General features: G+C 41.4%; 2 protein-coding genes across 2 annotated transcripts in view; both read right to left on the minus strand.

Annotated features, from left to right (window-relative positions):
* Positions 1 to 1,756: 1,756 nt before the first annotated feature.
* On the minus strand, positions 1,757 to 7,476 carry oaz1b (ornithine decarboxylase antizyme 1b). Its single transcript, XM_063011354.1, is given in 6 exon segments — positions 1,757 to 2,483; positions 3,047 to 3,132; positions 3,314 to 3,486; positions 4,440 to 4,526; positions 4,528 to 4,579; positions 7,286 to 7,476. Coding segments are annotated over 6 exon segments (657 nt in total). The 5' UTR covers positions 7,414 to 7,476; the 3' UTR covers positions 1,757 to 2,352.
* Positions 7,477 to 11,913: 4,437 nt separating this feature from the next.
* Positions 11,914 to 17,633, minus strand: part of LOC134330631 (inactive tyrosine-protein kinase PRAG1) — a 39,963-nt gene continuing 34,243 nt past the window's right edge. The window contains exon 7 of the mRNA XM_063011833.1: positions 11,914 to 13,838. Within this exon, the coding sequence (XP_062867903.1) occupies positions 12,780 to 13,838 (1,059 nt within the window). The 3' untranslated portion in view covers positions 11,914 to 12,779. The remainder of the gene's footprint in view (positions 13,839 to 17,633) is intronic.

A 17,633-nucleotide genomic window follows, 5' to 3' on the forward strand; every position in this document is an offset into this window, starting at 1 on the left:
GGCCCTTAACCCTCAATTGCTTAGACAATATCCTGTCACAGTACTGTAAGTCGCTTTGGATGAAAGCGTACGCTAAATGCTGCGAATGTAACGTTTACATTTTCGACATTTAGCAGACGCTTTTATCCAAAGTGACTTACAGTATACAATCCAAGCAATTGAGGGTTAAGGGCCTTGCTCAAGGGCCCAACAGTGGCAACCTGGCAGTGGTGGGGCTTGAACCGGCAACCTTCTGATTACTGGTCCAGTACCTTAACCACTAGGCTACAGCTGCTAGTATTAATAAAAGTGAAAGATGGTTAAAAGGACAAACAATAAATAAATAAGAGGCTTGAAGGTAATTATTCTTACTCTAGTAATGAGAACTGTAAATGTCCAAAATTTCTATTTTTATTTGAATGTAGTTTTTTTCTTAGTTTTTTTTTTTATAAAAGCAGCAAATAAAGAAAACTAAAATAAAAATAATTCTCCATTTAACTTCAACATTAAAAGGTAGATAAAATTGTTTTAATAAGACCTAAATTAAAACTTGTGACTGAGCAATTAAAACGGTTATCTATCCCACATTTACTATCTAATTATGAATATGAATCCAGATGGAGGAGCCTGGAAGGATAACAGTGGTAACGGCTCCCTCCTATACAGGATCAGGAGGTCCCTCACATCTGAAATGGCTTTTGATGGAGAAAATGTCCATTAGTAGTAAGAACATTGTCCTGGTCATAATCGCAGTGGGGATTCACAAAAGTGGAGCAGCCCAATAATATATTACCCAAAGTATTTCTTTTAATAATTAGAAGCTGCTAAACAAAGGTGGCACTGTCCACAATCAAGCAAGCTTTGCATTGTCATAAGCTTGGAGGCTGATGTGCAAAAACAAAACCATTCTACTGGTCCCATCACCAGACTCCAGTCAAACTGACATATTGAACCTGGAAGCCAAGTTCTTCTGTACAGCAGTCTAAACCAATTACATTTTGGTCATCGTCCTGATTCCACACTAGATCTCCTCACAGTACGACAACTTTGATTTCCCTACAAACCTTTTTCACCCATTTATGTCTTGTTTCTTCAGCTTGATTCTTTCAATGCTATGCTTTTTTGGTCAGAGTGGTAGGACATACAAATAAGCAGTACTACTAAAATGTAGTAGTGGAGCATGGTGGTCATATAGCCCACACAGTAGTTTTATTAGAGTCAAGAAGGTCAAGGAAGTACCACGTTTGTGCGATGCACTAGATTGTGCGTCAGGTTTACAACATGGGATCAACTAACTTCAATCTAAACTTCCAGACTTATGAACTTGCACGATCATATTAAACACATAAGAAGAGCTAATGAGAGGAACTTGGTTCAATGTATTTCACATGTATTTAGTCTGTACACAGTTTGATATTTTCAATAAATCCGACCACAAGCGGCGCAACTACTCTAGAAATAAACGATACAGGTCTGAAAATAAGCATGTAAATCATGAGTTACATTATTACCTTTGCTTTTCTGGTTATCTAACTGCAAACAAATTTTAGCTTTAAATTTAAATATTAAGAACGTCTAGAGATACAAAAAGAAGTGTGTAGCACTAAAATACAGACACTCATTAAAGGTTTTGACAGAAGCATGATGTGTTCCTGTTCTCCACACTGCTAAAATCACCAGATTTATTCACAGTACACAGAGCCACCCCCCTCCAATGGAACATCTTTAATTATAAATATGCAGATCTGCACCTATAGCAATGATACACGTTTACCGCTTTCCTTTTTAAAATGTTTTATTTTTCATGTAAGCACATAAGGAATCCAAAATGCAGAGGTACAACAAAAACACAAGGACATCCAAGTAAATCCAGAGTGAACGATGCAAAAAAACAAACAAAAGCAACACATTAAACCATACCGGGAGTCAGAACACCCTCCTAATACAACACAATAAGCAACGCAAGCACTTCAAACTTCGTACCAACTGGCTTCAACTGAATTAATAAACACTTCATTTCATGCATTTATGCTCTACAAAGTTCACTTCCTGGGTCCACTCGGATGCACCATGTGGGGTTTTTTTTTAAGCTCGTGTTGATTTTTATTCATTTATTTATTACTGGTACAAATTTAAATCCAATTAAGCACAGAGTTGAACAGTACCTACATAATCATAAACTGATTCATCTGTTACACAATGACGGGATAAAATAAATCCACACTGTTGAGTGAAAGGTCACGTTTACAGAATTCCCTTATGCAAAAACATGAGATAACAAATATAATAATAATAAACAGGAATGATGCAGAAATAAAGCCAACACTATACTATAAAAAAATCAGCGTGAGGAAAGAGGGTGAAATGAGGAGTCTAGTCTTCGTCGGATGAATCTCGGTCAAAGGTGTAGGCCATGAAGAAGACGTCAGGTCGAGGTGGGACAGGGGAACGGCCCGGACTCACAACCTCAAAGCCCAGGAAACTAAACGCACGCACCAACTTGGCTACAGAGAGACAAAAAAACAAATGATGAGAACTCCTGTAGACGTTAGTTTCAATCAAAACAAACCAAGTGTGCGAGCAGGTTACCTCCACTGCACCATATTTTACACCAATTTATCACACACCATTAGGTGCATCAGGTTTTCCAGCCGGGCTACCACACATCCATGCAGAGCTGTGTGGTCCATGATTATTTAAAATAAAACTAATGAATAACTAATAAATAATTAGGCTGGAGGACAGCGTCCCAAATTACGCAGCACAGTAATAAAGTATTTATTATTTCAAGAACTAAAAAATATATTGCAGCTTAGGGTAAACTGACCCTTACACACACACACGGAATTAACACACACTTGACTATTTTGGCACATCTGAAACCATAAATGCCACAAGTGTTACAGAAGCCAACCAATCAGCAGCCTCACACCATAAGAAGTGTGATATGGGACTGTGACGAGTGTGGCGGTCACACCATAATCTGCCATCAGCTTCTCGAGGCAGAGTAATAATTCACTTATTTTGGACTGCAGGTCCTGATAAAACCGAATCTAGAGGAACGTACCACGATCGTCACGGTTCTTGTAAAAGCAGACAAACACGCTGGTGACTTTCAGATGTTCTTCAGCAAACTGCAGCAGAGAGGCGAAGCTACGAGAGGAAAATATTTACATTCGTTTAGCAGAAGCTTCATTTAAAGTCACTGTAGAGTTAATAATAATCAAAGTGGAGATGAGAACCTCTTACAGTTCTACCTCTGCATCATCATATCATTACACATAGACGGTACACGGTTATATTACAGCTCAAAATGAGCATTGTCACCACTGACCTCTCTTTGCTGCCCTCTGGAAGCGACTCGCGAGGAATCTCTATGTAAAGGGAGTCACCACGTACGACCGCCTCCCAGCCGATCGTACGAGAGGGGGTGGGGCGGCTCAGGAAGTGCAACATCGCTGGGCGACCGCCTCCAGCAGGACGTTCGATCACACTCAGCTTCCTGTCCTAAAAACACACACAAAAAATAATAATCAGGGGCATGACATTTCCCGTCAAACACTCAAACATGATGAACCTCATAACATGGAACTTAACATTACACACGCAAACATTATTCTGCTCATCGTTTCTACCCACAGGGCATTATGGGTATGCTGGATTTTATTCCTCAGGGTCACCGAGTGGCCCCCTTGTGTTCCCTAAACACTAATCCAGGGATCTGGGCTATAAGGGAACTTCAGTCGGTCGAATCCCTTCATTCAGAACGTCCTGTAACATCACGTAAACGACGGTGATCTTTGAGCTTCGATCCTTTGCTGTGGGGTGTTTACAGCGTGTCGCTCCCGATTAGCCGTGTAAACGTTCACCAGGATTTTGAAGCGTTTCTGGACGTTCGCTGGTCACTTTCACATCGTTGGTAGGGTTCAGCAGAGACGTTGGTATGTATTGCTCGTACAGGTCGCTGCTCTCAGATAACACGCCGAAAGTCTTAACCTGCGAGACACGCCGTGACTCGTGGGTAGATTTGACCGTCAGCTTCCTGTGTAGCGATGAAGCGTCACTCACGACTCCCTACAGTCTGAACGTCCCTTTCAACTTGAATGACTTCACTTCCTATTGTTTGAAATGGCACTTAAAATTTTCTATCGATTGTTACACAAGGGGGGGGAGGGGGGCGCTAGAAGGAAACTTAATCATCATGACTACTGGAATGGATCAAGGATGCAGATTTTCCTCTTTAGCATTAAGCATGGTACTGACTGGATGAACGTGTGTCTTCTGGTGACACAAAGATTCTCTTGGCGTTCGATAGACGTTCCCAAAGTTAGCACCAGCTGTGGAACCATCAGTTGTGTTAAATGTTCCACATCTAACTTTGTCGATTCTTTGAGCTCTTAAATCAGCGTTCTCATCCCTCTGAAGCACTCGAGTGTTTGTGTATGTAGGGAGGTACTCACCGTGTAGAGTGGCCGAGCTGAGGGAGAATGATCCCGTGTGCCATTCCCTCGCCCACCTGGGATCTTCAGGGGTGGGAGAGGGGCATCAGGAACACCACAGAGGCCCAGGACCAGGAGTACTACTACAATTCAGAGACAAACTGGAACGCACAGAAAGACGAGGATCAACCACAATGCTTCTTTAGCACTGCTAATAGATTTTTTTTTTTTTTTGGTAAAATGTTTCAGCAGGCGGTGCAGGGCAGGTCTGACATCACAAAATAGTAAGATTAATATTAATTGTATTTTGATTTAGGTAGACATTCATTATCACACCAATAAAAACTCCAACCATGAAATAAATGACTTTTTTGAGGAAACACCAGGCCTGTGAGAAATAGCTGAAAGAAAACACGACTCTGCTGCAGCTAATGAACAAATATCAGGATTAGAACACAGCAGAAGTGCTGACAGGTAGCATAACGACTGAATAAGGAAAGTTAGTCAAGCTAATCTAGTCTAAATAAGTCATCAATCTAACGGACTTGTTGCAATTTGATCATTTTCTTAACCAAACATGTCAGTGTGCATGTAAAATATTAGCTTTGAGTAGTTGTTCTTAACTTCATCAAAATCCTACAACAGTAAACTCTGTTGGTTGGTTTTATTGGGCACATTTTGTAAGAACTCCAGTAAATAAAACTTACTACTAAAACACGCATCAGTAAAGCATTCATAGTTTAAATATTGGCCGACAAAAATAGAGCGCACAGTTAAGAACCTGGTGTTTGCTGATTGAGGTGTTAGCTTTTTGCGTAGCCTAATTATAATTAGTACCAATTATTGTGTTTAGCTTTAAATGAGCGATGTCAAAATGTGATTTTCTTTCTGACAGATCAAATCTCAAACTGTGTGTGTTTACAATCACTCCTGAACTATTGTTTATTCACTAAAGCTACACTAACTCCACATACAGAGATTTTTCTAAAGACAAAAATTCTTATATAAAAGCTACCAAAAATAAAGCGGTGGAGAGGAACACATATGCATCTGCTTGTTTTGGAAACGTGTTTATCCATCCAGTGAACTTACGCCTGTATCATGTAAATGTCTGAGCACTGTGCATAAACCTGGATGGTTAAATATGGTTCTCTATACGTGTTCCAACATACTCGTACACGGTGATTAATGCTGCAGTCCTGTCTACCTGTCCAGGCCGGTTCCTCTCCAGCTAAGCTGACTTAACTCCGCACCTGTAAACATTAACACCCACGTATGCACAACATTTCCCACTTGCATCACAGTAGTGATTCCACACCGTTCCAAAACGGCAGCCGATTTTCTCCACTGAACGAGATTTATAATTACAGATGCTGCCATAATTAATTCTATTGTTCATTCTATTATTGATCAGTAAGCCAGATCATCCATGACGGCTGCAGTTAAATAATTACATTGATTAACTTGAATACAAATGAGCGATAAGTGAAACCCTGAGTCACACAGTGAAGTGTAACAGTCGAGCTGTGTGGGTCACATCCCAGATGACTTCAGCAACACTGGAGCTTTGTATTATCAGCTTTTATTCTCTTGTGCTTAAAGATTTAAAAAATGTGAGTGTTCATATTTACAGAGTTACAAAAAAAATATGAATTATTCCTTATACACGTAATTCTATATCGATGTGATAGTTTATGTACAACATTCCTGACTTATTTAAAGAACATGACAGTTACACAGCAGCTTTGTGTATTTAGTATTTTGAGATTTTACATTAACATTACAAATCAGTGGAAATTATATTTAATTTATTTTTAGTATTTATAATGTACCAATAAAATGATTAATACTTGGCAACAACACAGACGACTTAAACAAATGCCCACTGTTCCAATTCATCTCTAAACGATCGGATACCTTTCCAACCACCAAAAACAACTTAAATGTACCAATAGAAACAATTTAATAATAATAATTTAATGCAAAAATTATTCATTATTAAAGCAAGAATTATTAATGTAAGAATTATGAGTTCACACGAGTCAGACATTAATCAAAATAAAGCACCCCAAAAAGTCATAATTTAAGTTTCTATATTCTAAAAAATAAAAACATTCAGAAATCGTGAAGTTTAAACTTTCACTTATAAATAAAAATCCTTTTTTTGATTTTTTTTTTACCCGTCAGTCACGTGACGCCACCACGAGATGCTCGCTTTAACTGTGACGCAATTATTCAGGAACAAGGCCTAAAGCTAAAAATGCTAACACAGCCAAACACCCACCACACATACAATAATTCATTATTAATAACATTATTCATGCGATAAAAAGGCAGTCATGTGTAGTTTTATTAAAGCTATACCTAATAATTACAGGTCAGTGTTACAGAGCAGGATAAATATCTTAATCAGGCTTTTAAATAAAGAATTTATAGAAGCCTAAGCTAAGCTAATTAGCCACATCGTCGTTAGAGAATCATGTCGTCGTGACTCCATGATGAGGTTTTATTAATATGCTGAGTCACTGCGATACAATTATTTATATATAATTTACACCATGACGTCTAACTTCGTTAATATTAATACGAGTTTAACCAGTTTTCTATGAGTTAGCCTAGCTTAGCATCGAAGCAATATTAGCTTAGCGTTAGAACCAACACCACATTAACAGTTTCAATAACCTGCGGGACGTCCAACATGCCAGAATCAAATAAATTATTCCAATAAAAAGATCAACTCGGACATTCAGATAAACAAACTGTCACATGACAGATGCACCGCGTTAAAGATAATTAAATAGATAAACCTGGGATTAGCTTTAGCATTAGCCAGCCCCCCTCCCCCACTGACAGTTCCTCTTACTTACTTGTCGATCATGTCAGAGAGATTATTACAATTTAAAGCCTCCATTTTTGTCTGATATTGAGCTTTTCCTTCTTTTTCGCGAGCAAAGCAGTGACTATTGAGGATCCGCTGGAGGTTGGATTTGACCATCCGGGCCTCGGAGAAGTTCAGGCTGCCTGACTGACTGTCAGCTCTCGGACTGTTAGACTGGAAACTCCGCCGCTTAGCGATGGCCTTTAAACAACGGCCGCGTCCCAAACCGCGGGATTTTACAACACGCATGCGCTCAATTTTCCTCGCACGATGTTGTGTTAGTACCCTACGTAGTGCGCAAAGATAGGGAGGAAGGAGCTGCTTAAGGACGCTGCATCTCATCTGAGGTAAATAGACACAGAATGGAAAATTACTGAAACAGAAAACCGTGAGACGATCCTAAAAAGAATCGACTCACTGATTCAATTGACATGAATTCAGCTGAAAGAACTGTTTTTAAACCCTCAAAACGATATTTATAGTAAAATCAACTACATTTATGTGACAACATAAATAAAACTTCAATACTGACTTTCTCTATGGAATTAATAAAGTGATCTATCTATTTATATCTGTGTATCTAACAGTGGCAACTTGGTGCTGGGGCTGTAACAAATGATCTTCTGTTTTGTCCATAAGTTAATTTGGTATATTTTATAATACTTTTGATTATGCACATTGAAACCTTTATCATCCTGCCATCCAATAACATGAAGCTAATGCAAATGTCAAAAATGAGAGTATGCACTATACTGCTGTGTCCCAAACACAAAGACCTGTACTAAATACCCACAGTTTGTTTCCTACTGACTACACATGTAATGCACTATTCCAGTTTCAGCGTCCTCACTTCACCAGTATGACTTTAAAGAAAACGTTCAGTAAGTCGAGGTTTATCACCATCATGTTCTGTTTGTGTTTGGTATTTCTTAGGTTTTGGTTTTAAAATATTAAATGTAAAACGTCAAATATAGAAATTATGTTAAGGTTTTATATGGGATGGTAAGGGGGAAAACTAGTCCATTGAATCAGGAAAAACTTGTCCACAAGTGTCCTACATTACCAATATTCATTCATTCAATCTGATCATATAGTGCAATAAAAAAGAAAACATGATATTACAATAAAACAATGCTTACACAGTTTACACAAACTAGGGTTTTGTGTTACTAACCCTAACCTGATCTAGTTTCAGTCAGATTAGTGTTCTTGTGCTGTTGTTTACTTGCACTAGAATGAGGAAATGTTTATGAGGAAGCTCTTCTCTAAGTTCCTCTGGATAACCAAAATCTACATGTGAATGTAGTTACTGTATTAAATTAACTCTGTATTTCTTATTTAAATGTTTTCCACTTATAACACTACATTTATATCGAAGTTGCTTATTTTACAAGATCTTTGGCTATTATGTCCGTTTCACGTTACAAGGAGGAATCGACTCTCTAGATTCGCTACCCTGAGAATTAGAGTCGACTCAATAATTCTCGGAATCGAACAGCCTCGACTCTCGATGCTCTGAGTAATGATTTTCAGGAACACCGGCTGCGTTCTAATCCAACTCACTTGAGCTCAGGCATGTGCCCTAGTAACCCGTTGTCCGCCGTTGTTTGATAACCCTTGTAGTGCGCATGTGTAGGGAGTAAGAAGGCGTTTAGGACGCGTCCCATGTCTGAGGTAAAGCGCGTCTAGTAACGAATGGAAAATTACTGAGAGCCGCAGTTACACAGAACAGAGGAAGTGAAGCTGCGTTCACACATCATCAGTTGCAGGGTAGAAAAATTGTTTGACTGTTTTTACATTCACAATGCAACACTGAGGCAGTAATTCTACTTCTGTACTACAAACCCAGTTCCAAAAGAATTGGGACAGTAGGTAAAATGCAAACAAAGAAAGCAGAAAGCACTTTTTGTAAACCTTTAACAGATATTTAAATAAAAACAGCTGAATGAGGTGATTGTAAATATACAGTATTTACTCTTTGTTTCCTTGCAAAACAGTTTAAAAAAATTGGGACAATACTCTGGTGTCGTGATTGGGTATAAACACAACACTAATAAGACTTGTTTTTGAGCAAGTTTGGGTCAAGGTTCTTTTCAAAACCCAGTGTCTCATGGTATGGGGGTCGTTTATGCCAGTCACATGGGAAACTTCACCATCCATGAAGGCTCCATTAATGCTGAGGGGTACAAACACATTTTGGAGCAACACATTTTCATCTAGGTTGTTTATTTAGGGACGTCCCTGTTTGTGTCAGCAAGTCAAGTCAAATTGATTTGTATAGCTCTTTTTACAATGAACATTGTCTCATAGCAACTTTACAGAATCCAGGACCGACAGACCAAAACCCCCCTGTTGAGCAAGCCGAGGGCGACAGTGGCCAGGAAAAACTCCCTTAACATTACAGGAAGAAACCTTAAGAGGAACCAGAGTTATACAATGTCTAGCCATCTTCTGTATGTGTTACAATAATATGGATTTGTTGTCAGAAAGTGCAGGTGCTAGACTGGCCTGTCTGCAATCCAGACCTGTCTCTTATTAAGTGTAGAGCAATATGAAGCAGATTAACAATGGTCAGCGTTCTCAGTTCCTGAACCATTATACGTAGAATGCTGTGAAACACAAGCCGTCCCAACTTTTTATGGAATGAGTTGCAGCCTTCAAATTTAAAGTCAGTGGAAAGTGTAAGTCTGAGACCTTAATAACAAACTCAGCCGTGTCTTGTGCATAAGTTCTTTTAGTTGATCTATTACCCAGCAGTTACTGTCTTTCTGTCCTTGTGTAAGAGGTTAAAGTACACGAGCCTGAGTGACGTGACGTCTTCATACGACTGTAAAGCTTTAGTTTAGTTCTGTACATCTCCAGTTTTGCAGACACATTTCATTGTTATAGCAACCTTATCTACAATCGTATAGTAATTCAATGCCATAATGTGAACAGATCATCAAAAGATGTAAGCTGTGGACCAATCCTGTTTAACACACCACAGTCATATTCCATCAGGTTGGATGTTTTCAGATGTTTTATGGGCCAGTAATCGCCCTGAAGTCCATAAGATTACTGTTGGTGTAATGATTTATAAGTGGGAATTGTTCTTGTGGGAAGCAGGTACACGTGCACCTTTCACTCACTTTTCATTTACACCCGTCACACGTAAATGGAATAAAGAGCAGCAAGAACAGAACATCTCCACAAACTCCACACAGGAAGTATCCGCATGTGGATCGAACCCAAACCCTGGGGCTGTACAGCACAAACACTATCTGCTGTGCCACCATGCAGAACACAGAAATGTGGGCACGGTTGACCCGGGGGGGTCTACATTTAAAGAATAAGCCTTTTGGTAACCAATCGCATCATCCTGGATAACTTCAGGGTTTAATGTGAGTGCTTCTATTGTTCATTGGAAGAAAACACCAAATCTCAAACCTTTCATTAAAAAACAAAACAAAACAAATGAAAGGAAACATGAATTATTGTACTTTTATTTTAGAGCAAATTAGCAGCAGCTGAAACCTGAACCCCCCAAGCTAAGAATGCACTAATATTCTAGTATCTGTGTAGCTCATCAAACCCAGTCAATCCAGTATTCACACCGTGTTCCTTCTTGTACGTGATGTACAAATCAATACCTGATAGTACCAGCAGAGGGCAGTAATGTATAAATTTGAACACAATGCTGTAACGCTGGGCTTCTTAACCACTGGGCTGTGAAACACTTTCTAGTGATTTCCAGACCAACACTCAGGTGAAACCAGTAAGTCTATGCCAACTACATACATGACCAAAACTTTGTGAACACCCACTGTGATTACTGAGTGCAGGTATTTAGGACACATTCATTGCTAACATGTGTATAAAATACAATATATATCATGTGTCAACAATTGGGGAAGTGCCATTTCCTGTTCCAGCATGACTGTGACCCTGTAAATAAAGCGAGGTTTGTTCACTTGCAATCCAGACATCTCAGGCTCACAAATGTTGCTCTTTTGACAGAATGAGCACAAACTGCCATACACATTCCAAAAGCTTATCTAAAGCCTCCCCAGACAAGCAAAGGGGGCAAGTAGGGGGCAGGGGAACCGTAACTTCATATTAATGCCCGAGGTTCTGAAATGTGATAACGAGCTGGGGTTCAGACGTCCACATAGTTTTGGCTTTATTGTGTATTTAGTGGGATTTCTTTACACATTGCTCTGGGGTCTGTGGATGTCCAGCGCTGATGCAGAGCTGCAGTTTGATAATAAAACCAGATCTTTATTCTTATCAACCGCTTTATCCTGGTCAGGGTCACAGCAGGTCCAGTTACACCGGAAAACACTGGGCGCAAAGCAGGAACACCCCCTGGACAGGGCGCCAATCCATCACAGGGCCACTGCTGCAGGGCAAGCCGTAGCCTAGTGGATAGGGTACTGGACTAGTAATCAGAAGGTCGCTGGTTCAAGCCCCACCACTGCCGTCACTGGTTACTGCTGTTGGGCCCTTGAGCAAGGCCCTTAACCCTCAATTGCTCAGATCGTATACTGTAATAGTACTGTAAGTCGCTTTGGATAAATGCTGAAAATGAAAATGCTGCACCACCCGAGACGTGAATAATAAAGAATTCTCAGTACAGAGTGAAAATGTATCAGCAGTTTATTGATGTACAGCAGATTAATGTTTATAACGGCAGGGATTATTCAAAACACTTTAATTACAGATTAAAATTAAAAAATTGATGAGAAAAGCTGCAGCTCGTCACACTTTCTGTACAGATTCAGATTCACTTCCTCATTTTGCAGATCATTGTTGTGTTTTTATTACACATTATAACAGTTGTAATGCAGCATAACGGACCCGGTCCGATCATTAATGATCATTATTAGATAAAATAATCTATAAAGAATTAAGTCTCTCATCACTGTGACTCAGCAGGACGTTTCTTTATTAAGACGATCACATTTTCATGAAATCAAACCAAATGAAACTGCAGGAGTGTTAAAACCACACGTCTCCATATTAGAACCATAAAGACATGAATCAGAAGGTCGCCACTCTTGGGCCCCCTGAGCGAGGCCCTTAACCCTATTCAGTCATAATTGGAAGTCACTTTGTATAAACGGTTTGTTAAATGCAGTGAATGTAAACGATGGCGCGGCTACGTTAACAGCAAGTAAACCAGCAGCTCTATAAACGAGCGCCCTGTAATACCTGCTGCATGGTTTAATGGACACCAAGAACCTCCTTCTGTTCTGAAGATCAGTAAAAGGTTCAGTGTTGAGTTTTAAACAGCTTCTATTAAAATCTCTGTCAGCACCTTTACATTAGGGATCGTTACAGGACGTGTTTCAGAGTTTCGACTGGAGGAATATTTCCATATATTTAGATGGTTATTTCAGAGATGGTGGACACAGCGTCATATATCTCTCAGGTCTCTAACATGACGATCTACAGCCGTCATGATCTTAGTCAGATTTCAAACACTTTTGCCCCGTGCCCAGTTCTCAGGGTGTGGTTTTGGTGGGGTACATCATGTGGGCAGTTTGCAGCAGGGTGGGCGGGTGAGTGCTGGAGAAATACTGGCAGCAGAGCCAGTCCTCCAGCTCCGTGCCCCTCTCCAGCTCCACAGAAAGTTCGGCGAATTTCATCATCAGCAGCGCTCGCTTCACGTCCAGCCAGTTGAGCAGAGTGTACGGCTCTTTGTTCCTCCTGTCCTCGGCGGCGACGCGGTCCATCAGCTCCCTGCGCGGCCCCCACAGCAGGCTCTGCAGCCCCCGCCTGGCGTCCGCGATGTGGATCCTCTCGTCCGGCTCCGGGTGCAGGAGCAGGCGGGCGAGCCGCTCCAGTCCGGACGAGTAGATGGACACCGAGGGAATGGAGGGAAGGTCCTCCAGTCGGTAATGCCAGTTCCGGAGTGACGGCACCACCTCAAACGGATTGGGCAGGTGCAGCATCTCGTAAATCAGAATGCCCGTCTGGAACTCGTCGAATTTCCGGTACTGGGAAGCGGACACGATTTCGGGGGCCATGCGCGTGAACTCGGCTCGATGCTTGTCGTCGCTCTCACAGCGCCGCTTGGCTTTAGAGAAGTTGCTGATAATAAGCCGGGGCAGCGGCTCGTGCGGGGTGGTGTCGGAGCTGGCGGGGCGTTTTTGGGGCACCAGGAGCAGGTTCTCCAGGCAGAGGTCACGGTGGGTGACGCCGTGGGCTTTGAGGTGCTCGAGCCCGTTACACAGCTGCAGCAGGAGGAAGCAGACGCGCCGCTCGTATTCCTCCGGATTAGAACGGTGGAACGATTCGTACTCGATAACAAACTCCGCCGTGCTCTGACTGGGTACGTCCCGTGTGATCACCACCACGCGCTCCTGATCCAGGGGGACGGAGCTGGATGGAGAGGAGGGGGCGCCTGGAGTCTCCTGGTGACCGGGGAGCATGCTCTGTGGGACGCAGGCGATGAAGTGACCGCAGTCCTGCTGCAGGTTAAAGTGAGGAGGGAACGACTGCTGCACCGACAAACCAAAAAGGTAAGCACGCTTCACCTCAGGGGCGTGGCCTTTACAGATCTAGAGAGAGAGAGAGAGAGAGAGACAGTGATAAATATGTAACTTTGTGAGTGTGTGTGTGTGTACCTGGACAGCGTACGGTGTGTGTGTGTGCGTGTGAGTGAGTGTGTGTGAGGGAGTGTGTACCTTGACAGCGTACGGTGTGTGTGTGTGTGTGAGAGTGAGTGTGTATGTGAGTGTGAGTGTGAGGGTGTGTGTGTGAGAGTGAGTGAGTGTGTATGTGAGTGTGTGTGTGTATCTGAGGAGCATGCAGCAGGGTAGTATATGTGTGTGTGTGAGTGTGTGTGGAGAGGACCGCTGAGACGTTCCCAAATGCTAAAATTATAATATCTACTCTCCTACCACGACGAGACTTTCACCCAGACACCATACTAAGAGTAAACACGGACATCACCAGAGGATGTGCACACATCTCTAACATTCACATCGCCCACCACACCAACATCTCGCTCCATCACCTGTACGACCACGTGCACCTGAACAAACACAGCATCAGTGAATTCACAAGAACTGCAGCACGGGGAATAAACGGAGCCACACACACACCAGGACAGCGACCACATCAGAACCACAGCACACCCATCAGGAGACCACCGACACACCCGCTTTCAACTGGACCTGCACAGCACTCCAGACCAGCACCTCGACGCCCCCCAATCCTTCCAACCCCTCCGAACCTCCCAACCAGACCAGGACCAACCGGATCAGCACCTACACCAACGAACCACCAACCACAGAGAACCCCAGCAGCAACCCTGCAACGCCTCACCCACACCTCAGAAACGCAGCGCAGCTACGCTGAGGCTCTCAGAGGACCAGCACAACACAACGACATGGGTGAGATCAGACAATTATTACAGTACATCTGCAATAAACTAAACTAAAGTAAAACACTGGACAGAATAATAACCACTTTGAAAAAATGTAACAAAATGTATATGCACATATATACAGTTATATAAATATCTATATTTAAAGATAAACATAAGTATATACATATGTATAAACACAAAGAAAAAAAATCTGATATTTTTACAAAGTTTATCTCATTTTAAACACTACACACTGTAATCTGCACAATGTCACTTACCGTTAGTAATTGGAACATCCAAGGCCTGAGCTCCTCAGCCTTCGGATTAAAAAGCGTACACACTGACTTCCACACACACATTAAAAACCTTGACATCATCATCCTACAGGAAACATGGTGCAAGGCCGACACGGTCACTCACTGTCCCCGTGATTACAGAGAAATCATTTTACCCTCCCAAAAACTTAGCACAGTGCGCCAAGGCAGAGATTCAGGAGGTCTCATCATCTGGTACAAATCACACCTACACACGCTAATAAACACCATGAAAATTGGAAAATACCACATTTGGCTAAAAATAAACAACACTATACTATCATCACAGAAGGATCTGTTTCTCTGTGCCATTTATATCCCTCCGTCAGAATCTCCATACTACTCTGAAGACATGTTCTCAGAGCTGGAGAGAGAGACCTGCCATTTCCAAACCCAGGGAAAAGTGCTCATCTGTGGAGACCTGAACGCCAGAACAGGAACCCAACCTGATATTATAAATGAACAGGGAAACAGATTCATCAATAACAACCAAATTCTTAATACCAATTCCACCCTAAACCACAGAAACAATTATGATCATGTTACTAACAAAAATGGTAAAGACCTCCTGCAGCTCTGTCGAACTTTAGGTCTGTACATCGTCAACGGTAGAACTCGAGGGGACTCATTAGGAAGGTTCACGTTCTGCTCACCTCTTGGTAATAGTACAGTAGATTATGCAATAACAGATTTAGACCCTTTCTCTCTCAGTGCATTTACTGTTAAACCTCTAACCCCTCTGTCTGATCACAGCCAAATTACTGTGTTCATCAAAAAGACAGAAACTAACCCCACCACACACACACGGCCCAGTAAGCTGTACAACATCTCCAGATCCTACAGATGGGCCGAGAACAGCGCAGAGGAGTTCCAGAAAGCAATTAGCAGCACAGAAATCCAAATTAGCTTAGACAACTTTCTGGACACTGCGTACATTCACAGTAAAGAAGGAGTAAATCAGGCAGTTAAAAATATTAATCAGATCTTTAAAAATACAGCAAATAAAGCTCAATTAAAAATTAAATCTAAATCAAAACCTAAATCTACAAAAGATGACAGCTGGTTCGACAAAGACTGTCAAATGTTAAGAACAGAACTCCGTAAAATATCAAACCAAAAACACAGAGACCCAAACAACAGTAACACACGACTTCTTTACTGTGAAACCCTCAAACAATATAAACGTACACTCAGAACCAAAAAAGCTCAGTACACCCAAAAACAACTAACAATTATTGAACAATCAATCAACACACATCAATTCTGGGACAATTGGAACAAATTAAAACATAGAGAACAGGAAGAATTGGCCATTCAGGATGGGGATATCTGGACAACCCATTTCCAATCACTCTTTAAAAATGTAGAATTAGATTCAAATCCTGAACAAAATCAAATTATTAGTAAGTTAGAGGAACTGAAACGGGCTGTTAAAAACCACCAGAATCCTCTAGATTCCTTAATTACTGAGCAGGAACTTAAAGACAACATTAAAAAACTAAAAACAAAGAAATCATCAGGACCTGACGGGATCCTGAATGAAATGATCAAACACAGCAGCTCCAAATTTCACCTGGCGATGTTAAAAGTCTTTAACCTGGTTCTGAGTGTCGGTTCCTTCCCTGAAATCTGGAATCAAGGTCTCATAACACCCATCTACAAAAGTGGAGATAAATTCCACCCTAATAATGACCGGGGCATCTGTGTGAGCAGTAACCTGGGGAAGTTATTCTGTAGTATAATGAACTCACGATTATTACACTTCCTTACCCAACACAACGTCCTGAGTAAAAGTCAGATTGGTTTCCTACCAAATTACCGCACTACCGATCATATTTACACCCTACACACCCTGATCCAAAAATATGTAGTTCAAAATAACTCTAAAATATTTGCATGTTTTATTGATTTTAAAAAAGCTTTTGATTCCATTTGGCATGAAGGATTGTTTTATAAAATGTTAGAGAGCGGTGTAGGGGGTAAAACATCTGATCTTATTAAATCCATGTACACAGAAAACCAGTGTGGAATAAGAATCGGCAGTAAGAGAAACATCTCATCTCTCAGGAGCGTGGAGTGAGACAGGGCTGCTGTTTAAGTCCAACTCTATTTAACATCTATATTAATGAATTGGCCTCCATGTTAGAGCACTCGGCCTCGCCCGGTCTCACTCTACACGACTCCGAGATTAAACTCCTGCTGTATGCAGATGATCTGGTCCTGCTGTCCCCCAGCGCCCAGGGTCTCCAGCACAAACTGGACCTGCTGCAGCAGTACTGTCAGACCTGGGCCCTGACCGTCAACCTCAAAAAGACCAAAATTATGACCTTCCAGAAAAGAGCCAGATCTCAGGGAACCAAACACACATATAAATTAGGACACCATGAAATTGAGCACACTAAAGATTATACTTACCTCGGACTAAACATCAGTTCCACAGGAAACTTTAATCCGGCAGTAAATGAACTGAGAGAAAAAGCTCGCAGGGCGTCGACGCCATAAAACGTCAAACATTCGTGGAAATTCCAGTTCGAATCTGGCTTAACATTTTTAAATCAATAATTGAAGCGATTGCTCTATATGGCAGTGAAGTTTGGGGTTCGCTTACACACCATCAATTCCATAATTGGGACAAACATCCATTAGAGACCCTGCACACAGAGTTCTGT

The sequence above is a fragment of the Trichomycterus rosablanca genome, chromosome 16 (genome assembly GCF_030014385.1).
Source record: "Trichomycterus rosablanca isolate fTriRos1 chromosome 16, fTriRos1.hap1, whole genome shotgun sequence".
In the NCBI taxonomy this organism is placed as follows: domain Eukaryota; kingdom Metazoa; phylum Chordata; class Actinopteri; order Siluriformes; family Trichomycteridae; genus Trichomycterus; species Trichomycterus rosablanca.